The 21,590-nt window shown below is 39.0% G+C and overlaps 2 protein-coding genes across 11 annotated transcripts in view; one reads left to right on the top strand and one right to left on the bottom strand.

The window, feature by feature from the left end:
- IQCG (IQ motif containing G) overlaps nt 1-20,368 on the bottom strand; it is a 100,568-nt gene extending 80,200 nt beyond the window's left edge. For 4 of the 9 annotated variants that reach the window (XM_036018238.1, XM_036018240.1, XM_036018241.1 and 1 more), the window contains exons 1-3: nt 14,149-14,367; nt 6,053-6,123; nt 4,888-5,152 (exon numbers count right to left, since the gene is read on the bottom strand). In XM_036018238.1, the coding sequence (XP_035874131.1) occupies nt 4,888-5,152; nt 6,053-6,060 (273 nt within the window). In that variant the 5' untranslated portion in view covers nt 6,061-6,123; nt 14,149-14,367. Of the gene's footprint in view, nt 1-1,676; nt 4,274-4,887; nt 5,153-6,052; nt 6,124-7,325; nt 7,350-13,986; nt 14,420-20,357 lie in introns of those variants that run through there. The other 5 variants (XM_036018236.1, XM_028505012.2, XM_036018235.1 and 2 more) reach the window with 5 other exon arrangements.
- On the top strand, nt 14,450-17,797 carry RPL35A (ribosomal protein L35a). Of its 2 annotated transcripts, none has more exons than XM_028504527.2 (5): nt 14,450-14,483; nt 15,250-15,293; nt 15,511-15,663; nt 16,504-16,648; nt 17,692-17,797. In XM_028504527.2, the coding sequence occupies exons 2-5, from the start codon at nt 15,283-15,285 to the stop codon at nt 17,713-17,715; spliced, it is 333 nt and encodes a 110-aa protein (XP_028360328.1). In that variant the 5' UTR covers nt 14,450-14,483; nt 15,250-15,282; the 3' UTR covers nt 17,716-17,797. The 2 variants fall into 2 exon arrangements, with proteins under 2 accessions (XP_028360328.1, XP_028360329.1); XM_028504528.2 differs by having other exon boundaries at nt 14,467-14,515.
- Nucleotides 20,369-21,590: the final 1,222 nt, after the last annotated feature.

The raw sequence follows: 21,590 nt of genomic DNA, 5'->3' as shown, positions 1-21,590 counted from the left end.
TCTCCCTTCCCCTCTCTAAAAATAAATAAAATATATTTTTAAAAAGGTTAATAAATACAGACTCAACATCACTCTTCTTTATATAAACAATAAACAGAGATTCAGTTCTGAGGAAAATAGCTATAGGCAAGGATAAAACTAATTACTGCCTTAAATAAGAATTAAATTTCAGCCCTGGCTGGTGTGGGTCAGTGGATTGAGTGAGGGCCTGCGAACCAAAGGGTCACCAGTTCCATTCCCAGTCAAAGTATATGCCTGGGTTGCAGGCCAGGTCCCTAGTAGGGGCACATGAGAGGCAACCACACATTGATGTTTCTCTCCCTCTCCTTCCCTTCCCCTCTCTCTAAAAATAAATAAAATTTAAAAGAAATTAAATTTTTAAATATTCCTTTAAATTAAAATTGATTTGATTGACTATAAAGAGAAGCAATAGAATTTCAGCAATTAGACTGAAATTTATCTGGACATAAGGAGAATTTCCAATATACAGATGGTTATTTTAGATTCTTTTGTCTAGGAAAGAAAGAGGCAATGTAAGACCTAGGAAGCTGTTTTTTTGACTGCCCTATTTTTCCTTTACCCCTATGCTTAGGCATCTGGAAAAGGAAGCAAATGTGTCAAACTGATTTACTGATTACTAGAAATAAATATGAATTTTTAGAAGAAAGCTTTAAGGAAACTAAATGTTCTATCTAGTCCAGCCACTAAAAAAGATTTTTATATAACATGCACTATGTACAATATAAGGTATTAAATTCTAAGAGATAAGAAAATGGTATTTCCTTTGAGGAGTCTCTTTCCAAACTTAGGTCCAATTACTCCCACTTCTGATATCTGGTATATTAGTATAGTTTCATTATTCCATTTCATGATTGTAACAAATGAAAATCTATCTACTTGATGTCTTTAGCTATAAAAATGGCTGTGAAAAAAGAAATAATGCTAACCAACCTTTCATCCCAAAGTTATTATAAGGCTAAACAATACAAAACCTTTGGAGAAAAAAATCCACATACATACTAAGGTTTTAAAATGTATATCCTATGCCATACAGTTTAATGGCACAGTAGAATTAATACATTAGAACAACTATAGTACTATGAAGTAAAAACAAAAAAGTCATCTTAAGAGATCCACAATTTTGTTAAATTACGGAACTAACTTGCACTGAGAAAGCGGTTTTAGGATGCTGTTAATCAAGGCAAGAGAGCAAGTCTTTATTATTTATACTTCTATAAAATCATAAGCAGAACCTCTACTTAAGTGAGAAAATTTTGTGACTAAATACCATCATTAAAAAGAATAAAACAGTACAAAAGTTTTGTTCTTTTACTTATTGGAGTGGTGAGTGCAGCCAAGTACTGTTTATAAATTTGTGTTTTTCATTCTTTCTTAAATTTCTATAGTGGCAAATTACCATTTTTTATGACTGAAATTAACATTGATAAGTATTATAAGACTTCATCTTGTTAAACTGAGTATCTTCTCTTTTTATTTTGGATCCTTACTGAAGGAGGCAATAAATAAGAAGGAAACACTAGTTTCTTATGTACTATTTGTTAATTATCTTAATTTATTAATTAGATTATTATTTTAAATGCATTGAAAGGCTGAGTTCTTGGGTTTCCAACCTCTTTACCATTCATAAATTGATAAGGAAATTAATTTGCTGTGAAGTTCCTACAATATCCATTAAGGTCATTTTAAAATTACTCCAAAACTCAGAATGTTAGCATTGGAAGTGATCATTTAGATCATTTAGTTAAAATTTCATCATATTTTACAAGTGAGAAAACTAAGACCAAGACACTAAAATGAATCACTCATAGCACACAACTAAACTGCAAACGTCTCCTGACTCCAAATCCAGTGTTCTATTAAAATCTTGTATGAACTTGGAAAATTTTTTAAAAACTTTGTAAACCCAGATTATACAAATAACAACAATCATTTTTAAATCCTAAGGAGCAATTAAAGGGAAATTTAATTATCTAGTCACAACTTCTAGTCACAAATATATACTTCTTTTCTGTTAGACATAGAAAGCAATTTACCCTCATCAATGTAGCAATTTTCATGTCATAGAATCAGAAATAAGAATACTCTCTGTACAAATTACATAAGGTAATTTGCTAAACTTAATAAATATTAAATATGTATTTGGGGGCTCTGGGGGAAATCATTAACTTTGTCACTCATTACAGACATTGGTCCACTTCCACATGAAAAGTAGGGAGCATCTACTTACACTTAATATTCTACAATGACGCTGTCCATAGTCTATAATGACACAAACCATAGTAACTTACACAGAGGAAAAAATTACTGAAATAAAAAGATTTTTATATTCATGCTCTAAGATGTTCCCCCAAATATTTGTTTTTGTGTGTATGAGAACTTATAACTCCACAAAGCTACTTTCTTCTTAGATCCATGTAGTACTTTTAATATCCATACTAGATCATTCAGATTACTAAACTTTCAGAAGAGGTTAAAAAACAGCTGTCCTCTGTTAATTAGATGTAATTCAAAACCAAAGCAACTGTATATGCACTTTCATAGTTTAGGGCTGCTCTAAAGTCAAAAACCTTTTCTCTTGTTTCAGAGATATTTACATCAAATTAAGACATTTACAATGGTTCACAGATATGACAACCCAAATATCATTTTCACCTATCCTGTGTAAGGGAGTTAAGCATTCATAAGTGTCTCTAATAAATTAAGTGCGTTTTCTCAACATAAGTAACACAAGCTATTCTAAGTGTTTTACATTTATATCAGTGCATTATTTTCAAATACTAAATGGAATGAAATTGTAATTAATGTTTATATTATATTTAGCAGATTATGGAATCTATCACATAAATCAATTCATGTCAATACCATACTTTACTCAAAAACAACTTCACAGGCACATACAAAATAGAAAACAAAATTTGTTTTTTTAAAAATTTAAAGTATACTACTTGAAATTACACTTAAACAATTTATTTTCACAAAACAGCTAATTTCCAAACCCTTTTACTAATTTTGGCGTTAGGAAAGTTCAATCTATTTGCATCTTCTGTTTTGTCATCCTATAAATGATGCTATCATATCCAGGATCCATGTTCCAAATATTGTAAGAGACAATAATCACAGCCAAAGCCAAGGTGATCATGATCCAAAGTATCATGTTGAAAATCACTGGATACTCAAAATTATACTTATATGCAAGTTTATAAGGACTTGGTGAGCTCTCTTCTTGTTTTGCTTCAAGGATAGTCCTTGTCTTCCTCACAAAGGATATGTCAGCTGATCTGACAGTCACTAGCTCTACCAATGCATTCCCATCATAAAGATTATACATGTCGTCTGCAAACTTTTGCAGAATATCAAGAAGGACCTTAGAAGCATCTCTGAATTGTTCAGAACCTTCTCCGTAATGTTTCCCAATTTCATCCAAACCTGCCAGTTCCAGTGCATATAAATCAGGAGAATGATCCTTGGCTAGATGCTTATGTTGAGACAACAAACCTGAAATATCACATAGAACTTGCAGTTCAGAAAAAAAGAGCAGATCAACCTCATTGTTCCCACTTAGGGAACTGAGGGGAAGTGAATTAAGAACAGAGTTTTCTTGAAACAGGCGATTGTGGAGCTGTGCTAATGTGACCGAAAGATCTTCAAAAACTGAATTTGCCTTCCCCATCATATATACTCTTTCCTCACTGGGAGCCATCTGCAAAACTATAGGTGTTTCTTCAGAAAATAAGGAGTGAATGGAATCTGCAACACTGTCCAGACTAAAAGGAACTTCATCCTCCAAAGGATACGAAATGGCACTGCCTGGAGGTAGAGTGAGTTTGGCCATTCCCTTCACTGTCACCAGAATGGTAGCTTGAGGACGACGGAATAGGTTACCAACCGCAAGTCCAGGCCAAGAAAGGTCTTCTTTCACAGAGAAGCCCATGGCTAATGCAGTGACATCTGGGATTCGCTCTCCTGGTATAGGCCAATTTCCGTTGCGGAAAACAACATACTCTGGTGATCTTAGTATACTAAACTCATTCCCCAACACACCGGCCACCAAGGACAGGAGCACTAGGAGCAGAGCCATGGTTCTGCGCAGGCCACAGCAGTGCAGGGAAACAGGCAACGAGCTGGCGGAACGTGAGTGGTCACCGCAGCGCCAGTGGGTAACGCGCTCCCACTGGTCCTGGCTCTGTGAGACAGCTCCATCGTCGTGGTCACCTCTCCTGGGGCAGCTGCCGCTTTCTCCAACAATCTCCAGCTACCAATAAATATGTATTTGTATTTAAATGTTTTATTTTATATCTATAACCTAAGTTATTAAAATTAATAAACATTTAAGAATTTATAAAGCTTTTCACACAAGTTGAGTTTTTTGGTAACTCAGTAAGTGCTTTGAGAAGTCCATAACATCACTGAAAATGTAATGGCTGCCAGTGTTGTGACGGATATTCAGAAAGTAGATTGCAACATATTCTACAACAACAACAAAGTAATTTCCAATTAAAGCAATGTTTAGAAGGTCCAGTAGTTCAATTTCCTCCCGCTAGTGTCAGAGTGAGCTTTTAACAACTGACAAATATAAACAGATAATTCAGTAATTTGACCTCAGAGCATATACTGTATTTATCATGATTTAGCTATAGGCCTTCTGAATAATGTCATCATATTAAAAAACAAGGACATTATGATTGGTAACATACCTTCAGCTATGGCTGTTTCACTCCATCAACTTAGAGCCCACATGTTAGGTAATTATTATAGCCTTTTATCTGAGATAAAGATGCTATTTCCCGAGTTAAACTTAATGACAGAGGTACTATAAATGATGGAAAAAGAAAAAAAGAGATTAAATAATAGTGAGCATATATATACCGTGAGGGTACTTTGTCTTCTTTCATACTGAACTGGCATAATATAGTTTAGAATAGAGAGCTGGTCTGTGGTATCCTCCAGAACTGCAGAGATCCTCAGCATATCTAGAATGGACAGTGGCTCTATGACTTCTGGGATGGTATCTATGTCTGCTTCTTTGGCTGTTTCTTCCTCTTCTACAACACTAGGTGGTTCGCCTGTCACTGACACAGTCACCTCAGAATATCGAGTTTTTAAAGGAAGACTTGTGGCTCCCAGTTGGCCTCTGCAGAAAGAATAAAGAAAAAATAAGTCAGTCACCAAGTGTTTTAAAATTACTTAAATGTTTTAAAGCACAAGCAGCATGTACATTGGCTCCTGTGAAATCAGTATTGTCGTATGTTATAACCAAGATAAAGAACAAAAGTAGGAGTTTGCATGTGATTCTGCTAAATATTTCTCAGTGACATTTTGACCATCCATAGGCAAGCTACTTATTGTTTGATAAAGTAATGTAATCCATGAAATTTGGCTATGCTTAGCCAATCTGAATTTAAACCAAAATCAACTTTTTTCCTAGCAACATCTTTAGATGCCAACCAAGTATCTCATGATTAGTGAAAAACAGACTGTGCTAGCTAGTCTCCAAGGTGGCCCACGTGATTCTCATCTTCATGTCCTTTGTAGTCTCCACCACAAAGGACTAACCTATGTAATGAAACTGATATTGTGGGTGCCAAGGCTACGTGGTAAAAGACATTGCAGCTTCTACCTTACTCTCTCATCTCTCTCTCTCTCTCTGTGAAAAACCAGCTGTCTTGTCAAGAGGACAGTGCTATGGATAGGGTCATGAGGGTAAGGAACAAAGGCCTCTTGCCAAAAGCCAGGCAACATGCCAGCTCTATAAATGAGACATCTTGGCAGTGAATCCTCCTGCTCCAAGTCTCCAGATAACTGCAGCCCTGGCCAGCTTTAACCTTATGAGAGACTCCACTCTAGAACCATCACCTAAACTGCTCCCAAATCTTTGACCTACAGAAACTCTTAAATAATAAATGTTTATATTTTAAGTAGATAAGTGTTAGGGTAATTTGTTACACATCATTAGATAAGTAATACACAGAAATTTAACATACAGGATAATTTAAATAAATACACACAAAATAAATTGAAATTTTGAACATACTCTTCCATTCTTCTTAAGTTAGTTTTGTTAATGTCCAAAGTACATTTATAATCTCACAAAAATGAAATAACCTAAAATGAGAAGAAAACATCGACATTAGCTTGAGTACTGCATGACATTTAAGTAATTTTTATACTCTTTCATTCAGAGAAAACTAAAGAATTACAAGAGCTGTGGCTTATGTTTTTTTTGCTTATTAGAAAAGTCTTAGAGATGGAAGAATCATCATCTAGTGCAGTTCCATTAAGTTACTAGCTTAATTATTAGTAGATAAATGCAATCTGTGAGTCTCTTAAGGGAAATTAATACCCAACATAGTTTTCATATTTTTATTGTATTCTGATTTTTTTTAATTGGTAATCTCTATGTAATGGATTTACTTTTCTGTTGTACTGATTTCTAAAATATTTAATTAGATTACTCTTTCTCCTGATCTGTCCGTAACAGAATTTACTCCAGCTGGACTTAAAGAACATTTGAGATTGCACCTAGAAAAACATATTTATCCTGAAAATCAGTTTAATACATCTATCAAGATATTACCACTCCTTGGACCTGGTCGTGTGGCTCAGTGGACTGAGTGCCAGCCTGAGAACCAGAGGGTCACTGGTTTGATTTCCAGTCAGGGCACATGCCTGGGCTGCAGGCCCAGTCACCAGTAGAGAATGTGTAAGAGGCAACCACACATTGATGTTTCTCTCCCTCTCTTTCTCCCTCCCTTGCCCTAAAACATAAATGAATAAAATCTTAAAAAAAAATAAAGATGTTATCACTCCTCAATAAACCAAAGTCCTTTCTGCTTAAAAGAGCTTTAAATTTTCTGTGGAGAATTTTATCTTACACTGAATAAACAGTGAATGATAAGTTTTCAGTGTGATTTTGTCTACAATAAAATGATCCTAGAAGCGTGATACAAATATGTCTTACACAATGAAAATTTCATATGCAAAAATTCAAACATAAAACAGAATGCTTATGTGAATTGGAAAAAAAAAACAAACAAAAAACCCATACTGCAAACTAGCCAAATTTTCTGGTGCAAGGGCAGTCTTAGGAGGAAGTAACATGATGTTAATAAGATTCTTTTCTTTCATTGTGTTATTTTTCCATTTTTTCAGCTTGGGGCATAGGTTGATGTTCTTCACATAGGTAAAATAGGGCTATGTGTAAGCAGTATCTAGTGCTTTTGTCCTGTTTTAGCTTCTCGCTTCCTCCTGCATCTTGACATCAACAACCTCCAATATAAACCATCACCAAGTCCTGTAGATTTTACCTTATATTTCCATACTCCCCAACTCTATGCTGGACCATGTTGTTTCTTGCTTGAACTACTTTAATGACCTTCAAATTGGAAGTGATCTTTTAAAAATGAGACTGATCTGACTTCCAGCCAAGATGGAGGCATAGGTAGACACACTGTGCCTCCTCGCACAACCAAAATAAGGTCAGCAACAATTTAGAAACAAGATAAAAAAAACAGATTTGACAGAAAATTGAACTGTATGGAAGTTGGACAACCAAGGAGTTAAAATATACACATTCAACCAGACCGGTAGGGGGGCAGAGTTGGGCAGCCCGGTGGAGGGGTCGAGACACAGAAAGCAGTGGCACCGGATGGGTAACGCATCCCCAGCACGTAAGGCATCCCAAGTGCAAGACTGCAGCAGGTGGACCCTGGGCGCACAGGCACCTGGCAGACCCAGCGAGGTGGAGACTGTGAAGCGAGGCACTGCTTGCAAGGCGCCTGGTTATCCAGGCCACATTCACACACAGATAAACCAGGCAAAATTGGGCAGTGAGACAGACCGAGCAACCCAGCGCTGGGAAACAGAACCTTGGGACACTGATTGAAAACACCTGTGGGGGTTGAGGCGCAGGAAGAGACTCCCAGCCTCACAGGAGAGTGCGTTGGAGAGACCCATGGGGTCCTAGAATGTACACAAGCCCACCCACATGGGAGTTAGCACCAGAAAGGCCCAGTTAGCTTGGGGGAAGAGGCGGAAGGACTGAAACCCAACAGAGAGAGGGGCAAGCGCCATTGTTTCCTCTCGGACCCCGCCCCCACATACAACATCACAACCGAGCGACTAGGTTGCCCCACCCTGGAGAACACCTAAGGCTCTGCCCCTCATACGTAACAGGCACATCCAGACCTGACCCCCCACCCCCAAAAATGGCTCAAACAGAAGAACAAATCAAAGCCCCAGAGCCAGTACTTTTAAGCGACCAAGAGACAGCCAACCTATCAGATGCACAGTTCAAAGCCCTGGTGATCAGGATGCTCACAGAATTGGTTGAATTTGGTCACAAATTAGATGAAAAAATGAAGGCCATGATAAGAGAAATGAAGGAAAATGCAGAGGGAACCATATATAGTGATGGGAAGGAAACGGACTCAAATCAACAGTGTGGAGAAGAAGGAATATAGAAACAACCAAACAGAAAAGAATGGAGAAACAAGAATTCAAACAAATGAGGAGAAGCTTAGGAACCTCCAGGACATCTTTAAACATTCCAATATCCAAATTATAAGGGCACCAGAAGGGGAAGAGGAAGAGCAACAAGTGGAAAAGTTATTTGAACAAATAATAAAGGAGAACTTCCCCAATCTGGCAAAGGGAATAGACTTCCAGAAACTCTAGGAAGCTCAGAGAGTACCAAACAAGTGGGACCCAAGGAGGAGCACACCAAGGCATATCATAATTATATTAGCCAAGGTAAAAATGAAGGAGAGAATCCTAGAAACAGCAAGAGATAAGGGGACAGTAACCTACAAAGGAGTTCCCTCAGACTGTCAGTTGATTTCTCAGAAGAGACCTTGCAGGCAACAAGGGGCTGGAAAGAAGTATTCCAAGTCATGAAAGGCAAGGACCTACATCCAAGATTAATCTATCCAGCAAAGCTTTCATTTAGAATGGAAGGGCAGATAAAGTGCCTCTCAGATAAGGTCAAGTTAAAGGAGTTTATCATCACCAAGCCCTTATTTTATGAAATGTTAAAGGGACTTATCTAAGAAAAAGAAGATAAAAAACATGTACAGTAAGATAACAGCAAACTCACAATTATTAATAACCACACTTAAAACAAAAACAAACTAAGCTATCAACTAGAACAGGAACAAAAACACAGAAATGGAGATCACATGGAGGGTTAGCAACAGGGGAGAGGGAGGAGCGGAGAGGAAGAAAAGGTACAAAGAATAAGTAGCATAGATGGTAGGTAGAAAATAGATGGGGGGAGGGCAAGAATAGTATGGGAAATGTAGAAGCTAAAGAACTTATGACACATGGACATGAACTAAAGTGGGGGAATGTGGGTGGGAGAGGGTGTGCAGGGTGGAGAGGTGTGAAGAGGGAGAATGAGACAACTGTAATAGCATAATCAATAAAATGTTTTAAAAAAGAAAATATAAAAATGTAAAAATAAAATAAACACATAAATACATAAAAATGAAACTGATCTTTTAAAATTGAAAACCTGATCATGTCTCTCTGTAGAACCCATCAATGGTTTTCCATTGTCTTAGTGCAAAAATTAAAATTCTTAACTTTGCCCATAAGTCCTTCATGATCTGCTTCCCCCCTTTGTTTCTCTCCAGATCCATTTGGCACTGTACTTTTCTTGCTGTCATGGCTTCAGCCTCAATGGGCTTCCTCCAGTTCTTCAACATAAAAGAAAAACAACAGCCCTAGTTGGTGTGGCTCAGTGGATTGAGTGCCATCCTGTGAACTGAAAGGTCGCAGGTTTAATTCCCAGTCACGGCACATGCCTGGGTTGCAGGACCAGCCCCCAGTTGAGGCATATATAAATCTAATGTTTCTCTCCCTTTCTTTCTCCCTACCTTCTTCTCTCTAAAAATAAATAAATAAAATTTAAAAGAAAGAAAGACAACAAAATAAAGTTGATACTGTCAAGAGAGCAATCTAAAAGGGAGCCAGAAGTCCTCTGGGAAGCTGAGTTAACTCATCTCCCTTTATGTAAAACTGAACTTTTGAACTGGGCTAAAACAAACAGCTACATCCTGATACAGGTCCTATTTATGACTCTGCATCAATGAACTCTCCATTAAAAAAAATAAAATTTCACACAAAATTTAGTTCAAAATGGATCATGGACTTAAATGAAAATATAATATTATAACACTTTAAGACAAACATAAAAGAGCATCTTCAGGATCTAGGGCATCCTTTGTTGAAAGGGCTATCATTCCTCCACTGAACTGCTTTGCAATTTTTGTCAAAAATGACAACAAACTCACAACTTTCAAAAACTGAACCTAAAAAACAAACTAAGCAAATAACTAGGACAGGAACAGAATTACAGAAATGGAGATCACATGGGGGGTTATCAGCTACGAGGGGGAGGGGGGATAATGGGAGAAAAGGTACAAGGAATAAGTAGCATAGATGGTAGGTACAAAATAGGCAGGGGGAGGTTAAGAATAGTATGGGAAATGGAGAAGCGAAAGAACTTATATGTATGACCCATAAACATGAACTAAGGTAGGGGAATGCTGGTAGGTGGGGTACAGAGCAGAAGGGAATGAAGGGGAGAAAAATGGAACAACTGTAATAACATAATAAAAGACACTTTAAAAAATAAAATTTTCACCTAGCAATAGACATAACCAATTAATCATGTATAGCATCATAGTGTCAGTATTTTTGCCAGCACCAATCACAGCTTTTTCAAAGCAGCTTGTATGATCCCTTTGGAAGCCCCCCCCTTTCTGTCTTTACAAACTCTCCCTTTTCTCCCTAGAACATTGATGGGGTTTTTGCTCAAAGTCTGTGTCTCCCAGCTTACAATTCCTAAAAAAAAAAAAAAAAAAAAAAAAAAAAACCCTCAAATAAAGCTTTTGTTTGCCTTGCAGTTCTTATTCAAAATTGATATAGAACTTCAAGGCAAACAAAAGTCCCACCAGGTTACAGCTTAAATCATTTGCATTTTGCTAGGTATCTGCCTTTTGCCCCTCTAGATCCCTGTCCACCATTGTCTGTGCTCTGAGACTGATCCTTATAAATCAATGGGAGATTCCAAAAGAGATCCAAAGTATAAGACTGTAAAGTCAGGTGTTTATTCCCGCAGCTCCCACCCTACCGGACCACCATTGGTTGGCTGTTTCTCTACCAAAGGCCACAGCTGTCAGACAATCCTCTCCATATTATTCTCTCACAGGCTCAGGTAACTTCATCCCCATGTGCCTATAGCCTGCATTATCCCTTATAGTTTCACTCCTGCCTGTACCTTTGTAAGCAAGCTCCTTATTAAATTCTCTTCAACTCTGCCAACTCTTCCAAGGCAACACTGACATAATGTCCTACAATGACATGCATACATTTTTATATACAATATGCAAGGTCTGTCCAGAAAAAGTCCAACCATTGTCAATATAACAAGAACAGTTTGCCCAACATCAATGTAACCTGCCAGCTAAGGAGAATGGACTAGAATGTGCATGTGTGAACAATGATGATGTCATTGTACCAGTCAGTGGTAGTAGTAGACACCATTGATTGAGCATGTGTACTGTGTGGTCATTGCATTCAAAATGACTGAGTGAGTAGGCCAATGAATCTGCACCAAATTTTGTGTTAGGCTTGGACATTCCTCTGCTGAAACTATTTGGATGATTCAGAAGGCTGCAGCTATGGGTGACTGGTGACTGGCAGCTTCATCATGACAACACACTGGCTCATGCATCATGTCTTGTGTAGAGTTTTTTGGCAAAACATCAAATCACCCCGGTGACTCAGCCCCCTTACAGAAGAGATATGGTACCATGCAACTTTTCCCAAAACTAAAATCACCTTTGAAAAGGAAGACATTTCAGACAGTCAATGAGATTCAGGAAAACATGCCAGGGCAACTAGCTGATGGCAATTAAGATAACTATGTGAGGTCCTAAGGTGTCTACTTTAGAGATCTGAGGTGTCATTGTCCCATGTACAATGTTTCTTTTATTTTGTATCTTCTTTAATAAATGTCTCTATTTTTCATAGTACATGGCTGGATACCTTCTAAAAAGACCTCATATATATATATATGTATATATGAATATATACATAGATGAAATTTACCTATAACATTGGTGATACATTCTGATACTTTTGATTCTATCATATTTTGCTTAAACAGGATTATAATCATGATCTACTAATAAGTCACTACAGTAGTTTGAAAAATACTTTAACCGACACTTCTGCAAGTGACACTTTCCCCAACTCACCAGGCTGGATCACCTCTGTTCAAGCACTCACTGTATTTACTTTCTTGCAGAGCTCTCTTCACAATTTGTTATGTTTATGTCAGTTTCCCCCACTAGACTGTTAAGTTCAGTGAGATCAGGAACCATAATAATGATACTATTGTATCCTAAGCTTCGGGCACTATGCTGAATGAACAAAGGAATAAAACTCACAATGTGTTCTTCTTCCCAGGAGTACTTTTCTAGTACATTTAATAGTGGAATTGCTAGCACATTCTCTAATAGTGGGATTTCTAGTATATTTTTGGGACAGAGAAATGGGGAGGAGTGGGCTATAAAGGTATACAAACTGTATACTAATGTATTTATAAGGATCTAATTTTAAATGATTGCTCTGCACCTCTTCTTTCTTATTCCTTAACCATGGGCAAATCTGGTGGATACAGATTGTATTTTAGAATGTATTTTAAATACAGATTGTATTGTAAGTGTATTTTAAATACATTTAGAATATATTCAGAATTCCAGTACTGATCATTTGTCTACACCCATAATTCTTCAAGATCTTTACAATAGCTTCCAAATGATCTCCATGCTAGCGCCCTTGTTTCCCTTCAGACCCAACACAGTGTCTCTATTGAAATGAAAAGTCAGACTAAGTAACTCTTCTGTAGATAACTCTCAAGTGGCTTCCCATTTCAGAGTAAAAGACTCCTTTTCTTTTTTAAACGATTTTATTTATTTATTTTTAGATAGAGGGGCAGGAAGAGAAACATGGATCGCTTGCCTCTACTGGGGACCAATCCCACAACCCAGGCAGGTGCCCTGACCAGGAACGAACCAGGGACGCTTAGCTTAGCTCAACAATGCCCAACCACCTGAGCCTCACCAGTTAGGACTGAAAGCCTCCTTTTGGTCCTTCTTGCTTAATTTTTTTCCCTTAGAGAAAACTTTTCTCACACTACCTTCTAACGTGCTAAATACTTTACTGATTGTCTTGCTCCCCTACCAGAAAGCAAGCTCTACGAGAGCAGAGATTTGTTGTTTTGTTTACTGCACTGTCTCCCAAGCCAACAACAAAGTCTGGCACACGGGAGTCATTCGATAGACTGTTCAATAAATGAATGGATCCGAGTAACCCAAATGAATGTTCAATAATTAGGAAAAGTAAATCTCCGACTCCCATTAATCTATCTCATCATGCTCGTCTCCAAAGGCATTACTAAAGACCTATTATGCGTGTGCACAGCGCTACATGGTATGGATAGAGGTAAGAACTTAAGTCATTTCTGCATTTCAGGCATGATGTTGGGCGCCCGGACAGTTTGCCTGGTCGTTTTCCTAGTAAAGAATAAAGCTTGCTCTGACGGGTGTGGCTCAGTTAGTTAGCGTCTTCCGGGGCCACCGCCGGATTCCCGGTCAAGGGCACCTGCACGGGTTGCCGTTTGGCTCCCCAGTCGGGACTCGGGACTCGGGACTCCGGACTCGAAAGAGAGGCAACAAATCCCTCTCCCTCTCTTCCTCTCTCTCTAAAAATAAATAAATAAATAAATCTTTTTTTTTTGTCTTTTTAAGGAGTAAGTCCTTTTCAGAACAGCCGTTAATCTCGGGGACAAAACAAAGGACAGAGGTAAGAACTTAAGTCATTTCTGCAAAAAGATACACAAGTAGAAGAAAAGATTGAGGAAGCGGGCGTCGGGAGGAGGTAAAGAGAAGAGCTCCTCGCTCCGCCTACCGGCCTTTCTCTTCCGGGCTAGGATCCGAGAGTCTCAGACCGCACTACTCCCGTGTGGTAAGAAGGAAAAACAACCCCATGTTGGCGAATCAAGTCTGGAGTACCCGAAGCCGGGGGGGCATCCTCCACTCCGGCTTCACTTTTTCCACCTACCGTAACCGACGACACAGGTATGGAACTGAGGTGTTTCTATAGCAACGTAGCTATGTGGGTCCTTTACGTCTTATCCTTTAGCTGTCTACCACTTTTGCCTTCCTCTCTTCCAAAATAATACACACTGCACCTTACAAAGATTAAATGACTTAGGAAAAAATTGTACGCGCGTTCTTGAATGTAGCTTCTTTCAGTCAGAAAACGATTTCTAAGGCTTTCTTTTTGGCGATTGAGGAAGACGCCTAAACTGAGGGAGAGGCCGAGACGTGTTAATCCCACAAGGCCAAGCGGTAGAGGCCTCACTTTTCTTTTTCGCCATCTTGAATCTTGCGGTGGTGAGTTGAATTCCTGCTGCTGAACTTTGGGGGTAAATAACTGGAGTGGGTTCCACCACATATCTCGGCGAGGCACTTTTGTGGCATGACGGCTGTGCCAGGCATTGGTTGCTGTGAATTCCAGCAACAGGGAGGATGGGATGAGGGAGATGTAGGACTGATGGTGCTGGTCCTTTGACGTCCCGAAAACGGGTGCTCCTGTAATCATGGTTGCTTCCTGGGCCCTAAGGGAGTAAAGTAGATGCATTTCGTTCGTCTGCATTTACCTTTTTGAGGCAGTGGCTGCTTTTGGCTGGGTTCTTTCTATTTGCTCACCCTCCTACCTGGCTTTGCTTGTCCACAGTTTCTTGAGCTTTTCTTTCATTCATTGCTTTAAGGGAGTGGGAGCGAAGGGAAGGAGAATTCCTTTTGAGTCTTGTTTTCCCGGTGCTCGTCTGACTCCTTGATTTTTTTTGGGGGGGGGGGGGAGCGATCATGGCATGAATTTTCTTAGAACTGACTTTTGGGGTTTCCTGGGGGTTTAGTGTACAGTCTTGCCACTTTCGTTTCATTCTGGAGTTTGCCTAGCTATCAGGCATTCTGTGAGGTTGGGATGTCTTGCCAGATTGCGATTCGCGTAGATGTTACAGCATGATTACGTTTCCCCATACTCTTAACTCGAAATGCCTATCAGAAAGTGATTTTGTCTAACAGGTTTAAGAAGTGACAAGGGAACAGGTGGCGAACGTGGCTTTGCAAGACTTTAAACTGATTTTTTGTTTTAAAGCCTGCCAGGAACAGAACTTCTGCAACAACAAATATGTCTGGAAGGTACGCGTTTTTAATGTAATTGCTGTGTTCTTGTAGTTTTTTGTGTATTAGGCCCAGACCTAATTAAATGTGAGCTTTAAACTAGTGGGGAAAAAGTAAGATGTTTGCTATAGATAACTTTTGGGTAGGGGTCATTACAAGTCAAATCATACTAGTTTGTTGAAGTTAAATGAAATAGATAACAGCTTGTGGTTGATACATATTTGCTGTGTTTCAGGCTGTGGTCCAAGGCCATTTTTGCTGGCTATAAACGGGGTCTCCGGAACCAGAGGGAGCACACAGCTCTTCTTAAAATTGAAGGTGTTTATGCTCGAGATGAAACTGAATTCTATCTAGGAAAAAGATGTGCTTATGTGTACAAAGCAAAGAAGTAAGTTTCTAGTATTGTCATGCTTCATTAAGATAATATAAAGCACTTTTCATATACCTTTATTTTGTCGATTCCTTGAAATTGTATTTATATATATACTTAAAGATGTTATGTCTCTAGAGCATTGATTCTTTATCCTGGTTTCATAAACCCATTCCAGACCAATTAAAGTATCTAGCTACATGCTTTCATCTTTGTCCTCCTTTCCTCCTACACCCAGAGTGATCGTTTAAATTATGTCAGGTCATCTGTACACTGCTCAAACCCCAACTGAGTCCCATGTCATTTAGTAAAAGCCAACATCATTAAAGACCTTAGACATTCGGGGCTTCCTGTTTCTACTCTTAATCCAGCTAGGATTCACTCCTTGGTCTCTTCTGCTTTTCCCCAAGCAAGGAACACCACTTCCTCAGTTTTTGTTTCAGGGTTACCTTCTCTGGAAGGCCTTTCTGGTTATTTAAAATTTGAAACACAAATATTTTCAAATTACTTTTATGCCTTTCCTTTTTTTTTCTTTTTCAATATTGCAGCTCTTCTTACCTTAAATTCTATATGTTTTACTTAACATAAAACTGAAGGCTATATACTTCATTATCCCCTGAAAGAGATTGATATTCTGTAAACTATATTTTACAAAGTTCCCAAAAAATTAAATTTATAAAAGTGCCTAGCATATAGTAGGTATGGTACTCCAGTATTTGTTGAATGAATGATGCCCTCAGGGTTTTAAATGGTGATTTAAGTGGTTAACTAGAGTTGAGAGCCACTGGTCCAGATATGACTGAATTTGTACCACATTATAATACTAATTGTTTGGGTTCTACTCCCTTTTAAAATCAGCAACACAGTGACTCCTGGTGGTAAACCAAACAAAACCAGAGTAATCTGGGGAAAGGTAACTCGTGCTCATGGAAACAGTGGTATGGTTCGTGCTAAATTCCGAAGCAACCTTCCTGCTAAGGCCATTGGACACAGAATCCGTGTAGTAAGTACAATTATTAGCAATATCACACCCTGTTGAGTCAAACTAAGCTGAAGTTGTTGTACTTTGATCTCTAAGAACTATTGGGTTTATAAAATGTCACCAATAAGATTATGCTGCAAAATTAGTGGCTCTGTAAATGTATTATGGAACATTAGATTCTTGGCATTAGAAAGAAAGCGAATACAAAATTTTCAAATTAATTGTGCTTAGATTTCAGACTTTGCTAAAGTGGTGTAGGAGGAAAATAGTATTTAAGTGAATAACTTTCTGGCAAAAATATTTATTGGGCACTTGAAGTAGTTGCTAGAAAATCAAAAACATTTTGTTTCCTGACATAATTCTTAATACTATCTCATCATCGTGACAGTTTGTTAGAATAGGTGGCGTTAGTCTTATTTTGTAGAAGAAAACTGATGTTCTTATTTCTAGGTCCCAGGACTTTGGCTTGAGTCTTTGACTCTAGATCCTGTAGTTTTCTAAAATAATTCCCGTTTTCTTTAGTTAGGATCTGTTTTTAATAGTCATGACTATAGTCTTGAGGTCATGGGTACTCTTTTTTACATAGGGGAAGGGAGGGAGGAAGAGAGGGAGAGAAATATCAATGTGTGGTTGCCTCTTGCATACCCCAACTGGAGACCTGGCCCATAGCCCAGGGATGTACCCTGACTGGGAATTGAACCAAGGACCCTTTGGTTCACAGGCCATCACTCAATTCACTGAGCCACACCAGCCAGGGCCATGGCATACTCTTGAACCTTGCTGAGCAGTTGTGGGCTCTTATCAAAGGAAGTTGCTTACTGTTATTAAATGAAGCAAAAGTAAATGAACTTTCAGTGCTCCCAGAATGGTTCTTAATCAAAACACATTCACCTAAAAGCTGGAAGGTATAAAACTTGGTTCCTTGCCCACCTGCATATGTCATTGGATGCCTTGCAGAGATGAGTAATGGGGCAATGGGAGGTTTACCCACATTGTGTTAATAACATTTGTAAATTTGTATATAACATGCACCTAATGACAATGTGCTCTTTTTGCCCCTCCAGATGCTGTACCCCTCCAGGATTTAAACTTACTGATAAATAACAACCCTGACTATGTGGCTTGTTTGGGGGCCCTCTGGCAAAGCGAAGGATTCCGGGTTGGAGGACATGGTTGGGTTGCAGGTTCAGTCCCTGGTAAAGATGCAAAGGAGCCAACTAATGAATGTTTCTCTCACACATCTATGGTTTTTGTCTTTTTCTCCCTCTCCCCCCCTCAAATAAGTAAATAAAATCTATTTTAAAGAGTAAATAAAATGGATTTGTTCTCTTGTGTTTTTTATTAAGTGACTTTAAAGTCACTTTGCCCAAATTCACTTCCTGTGTGTTTAAATGGTGGCAGTTACCAGGCATAAAAGAAGTCAGAGGGATGTGTATGTGATGAAACTTGGGTTGGGGACAGTGGAAAAAGGACTACCTTGGAAGGTTTATAGTGATGGAGCACTTAAACCTAGCCTCTGGTAAGCTTGGAGACAAGTGAAGTCAATACTTCATGAAGAACAGAGCCATCAATTTTTGCCAGTACAGGTAGGCACCACAACACTTCTTTAGATTTGCATGTCCAAATCTACAACTTACCTGTAAAAAAAGTCAGCTTTGGTACTGCATTTAAACTATTTTGGTAACTGCCTCTTTCATTAGGTTGAGGGTGAAAGAAACTGGTAGGTGGAAATGTCAAAATAGTGACTCATACCTCCATAATGTTGGGGGTCTGTAACAGTATTGCCTATTCAGTGTAGCTTTATTTAGCTCCATGTTTTAATGTAAAAGTATACAATTGAGATACTTTGACTAGGAAAGGAAGCAGGGCTACAGAATACTTTAAATCTCAAAATGTGTTGAAATAAAAGTTGGAACCAGAGTGGTTGTAGATGATTGCAGTAACAGCTAGTACTTTCATTAAACAAATACTGACCTTATATGGAAACAGTTTGCGAAACTGATGTATTTGGGTTCTCAAGAAGCATATGCTAAGAAACAATTAGCATGGTGAAAATATTGGACTGGGGTGTGAAAGACCTTTGAAGGAAAGAAAGGTTTGCTTAGTCCAGTGATGATCAAGCTAAATTTGCTGTCAGAAAAGTTTGTTAACACCAGGCTCATTTGACTACCAGCAGTGCTTAGGAAGTGCAAACTTAAGGCAAAAAAAAAAAAAAAAAAAAAAACCCACACACAAAAACCTTGGGCTGAGTCAATTACACAACCAGATTTAAGCAGTGTATTTCAAGGCCACCATAAGTTAAGAGTGGTTTTTAGAGCCACAAGGAAATGACAGGTGAAAGAAGGCATTTGAGGAACCATTCAACTGGGTTATGTAATGTGACTAAAAACTTGGGGATAATTGGAAAGAATTGAAAACTAATGAAAATTATGGAAGGTCTTGTGTAACGGATTTTAAGACTTACTGTTCTTCCCTGGCTGGCGTAGCTCAGTGGATTGAGCACGGGCTGCGAACCAAAGTGTCGCAGGTTCGATTCCCAGTCAGGGCACGTGCCTGGGTTGCAGGCCAATAAAGAACACGATTAATAGGTTGACCAGATTCATACTTGAGAACCCATTAGCAACCCAGCATAAACTGAAGGGAAACCCAGGTCGCATTTGCAGTCTTCACAGAGTTCCCTTCTTCCTTATTTCCCTCCTTCCTTATTCCTTTTTTCCTTTCTCTCTTCCTCCCTCCCCACCACCTTCCTTTTTTTTGTCTTTTGCTTTTAAATTATATTTTATTGACTATACTACTACAGTTGTCCTGATTTTTTCCCCTTTGCTCCCCCAAACCACACCCTCAGGCAATCCCCACACCATTGCTCATGTCCATGGGTCATGTGTATAAATTCTTTGGCTACTCCATTTCCTATACTATATTGTACAGCCCGTTCCTCCACACACCCCTCCCATCTGGCAACCATCAAAATGTTCTCCATATCCATGATTCTGTCTCTGATCTCCTTGCTTAGTTTGATTTTTAGATTTAATTTTTTTTAAATTTTATTTTAATCATTGTTCAAGTATAATTTTCTCCCCCCTACTCCCATTCCAGCTCACTAGATTTAATTTTTGATATGTGTTTGTTGCCATTTTATTCATAATTTTGGTCTTTTCCTTAAATGAGTCCCTTTAACATTTCATATAGTAATAGTTTGGTAATAATGAACTCCTTTAGTTTTTTCTTTAAAAAAAAAAAGATTTTATTTATTTTTAGAGAGAGGAGAAGGGAAGGAGAAAGAGGGAGAGAAATATCAATGTGTGGTTGACCTCTCACCCCCTACTGGGGATCTGGCCCACAACCCAGGCATGTGCTCTGACTGCGAATGGCACCAGCAACCCCTTGGTTTGCAACCTGTGCTCAATACACTGAGCTACACCAGCCAAGATTCCTTTGGTTTTTTTCTTGTCTGGGAAGTTCTTTATCCGCCCTCCCATTATAAATGATAGCTTTGCTGGGTAGAGTAGTATTGGCTGTAGGTCCCTGGTTTTCATGACTGAATATTTCTTGCCAATCCCTTGTAGCCTGCAAAATTTCTTTTGAGAAATCAGCTGAGTCTTATGGGGACTACCCTGTAGGTAACTAACTGCTTTTCTTGCTGCTTTTAAAATTCTGTCTTTATTTTTAACCTTTAGCAGTTAATTATGATGTGTCTTTGAGTGGGCCTCTTTGCCCACTTGTTTGGGACTCTGTGCTTCCTGGACTTGCTATTCATTGTCTTCACAAAATTATGGAAGTTTTCTTTATTTTTTTTAAATAGAGTCCCAATTTCTTCCTCTACTTTTTCTGGCACCCCTATGATGGAAATGTTGGACCTCTTGAAGTTGTCCCAGAGGCAGCTTCTACTACCCCCATTTTTGGGGGATTCTCTTTTCTTCTTGTTCTGATTGGCTGTTTTTTGCTTCCTTATGTTCCAAATCATTGATTTGATCTTGGCTTCAACCACTCTATTGTTGTTTCCCTATAACTTGTTCTTTATTTCAATTAGTGTATCCTTCGTTTTTGACTGGATCTTTTTCATGCTGTTGAGGTCCTCACTAAGTTTTTTGAGCATCCTTATAACTAGTGTTTTGATCTCTGCATCTGATACATTGCATATCTCCATTTTGTTTAGTTCATTTTCTGGAGTTTTGATCTGTTCTTTCATTTGGGCCATGTTTCTTTGTTGCCTCATTTTGGCAGCCTCCCTATGTTTGTTTCTATGTATTAGGTAGGGCTGCTACAACTCCCTGTCTTGGTAGCATGGCCTAATGTAATGGGTGTCCTGGAGGGTCCACTGGCACTACCTCCCCCATCACCCAAGCTGGGTACTTGAGGTGCAATCTCCACATGTGCTGAGTACACCCTCCTCTTGTAGTTGAGCCATGGTTGCTGTTGCCAGATCAATGGGAGGGATTTACCCAGGCTAGTCAGCTGCTGGGATTGGCTGTGACCACTGACCACCTACCTCCACTGTCCATGGAGGATCAGCTGTGCAGGAGCAGAATGGTATTGCTCATTGCTCCAATGTTGTCTGTAGCTGTCCACTGGTGTGCTGATCCTGGGGTTTTCTCAGTGGTGGAAGCCAAGGTCAGCCCCCACCTGTGTTTTGTCCAGGGCCACCCTCCCTGAACTATAAAGCAATCTGAGATGGCTGCTACTTGTGCTGGGCTTAGAGATTTCCATGTGAAGCCAAGCTGTGAAACTAGGCTGGCTGTTGCTACTTCTGGGTCTGGTGCTCACTGAGGCCAACTGTTGCTTATTTGAGAGCATTTAGGAAGTAGTGCAGCGTGAGCCAAGACCAGCCATTTATATGGAAAAGCAGCCTGGTGGCCCGATAAATTGGGTCGGGTGCAGTCTCTGGGGATCTCCAAGGCAGACCAAAAATTGTTAGCCAAGTTGATGGAGGTTCCGATATGGCACCAGCTTGTTGGTTCAGTCT

The sequence above is a fragment of the Phyllostomus discolor genome, chromosome 2 (assembly GCF_004126475.2).
Source record: "Phyllostomus discolor isolate MPI-MPIP mPhyDis1 chromosome 2, mPhyDis1.pri.v3, whole genome shotgun sequence".
Classification (NCBI taxonomy): domain Eukaryota; kingdom Metazoa; phylum Chordata; class Mammalia; order Chiroptera; family Phyllostomidae; genus Phyllostomus; species Phyllostomus discolor.
Note: the sequence above shows the minus strand (reverse complement) of the source record. Positions and strands in the feature narration are given on the sequence as shown.

Coding starts and splice junctions, on each gene's coding strand:
- RPL35A (XM_028504527.2), top strand. Junction 15,664..16,503: donor TATGTGTACAAAGCAAAGAA/GTAAGTTTCTAG, acceptor TTTTAAAATCAG/CAACACAGTGACTCCTGGTG. Junction 16,649..17,691: donor TTGGACACAGAATCCGTGTA/GTAAGTACAATT, acceptor TTGCCCCTCCAG/ATGCTGTACCCCTCCAGGAT.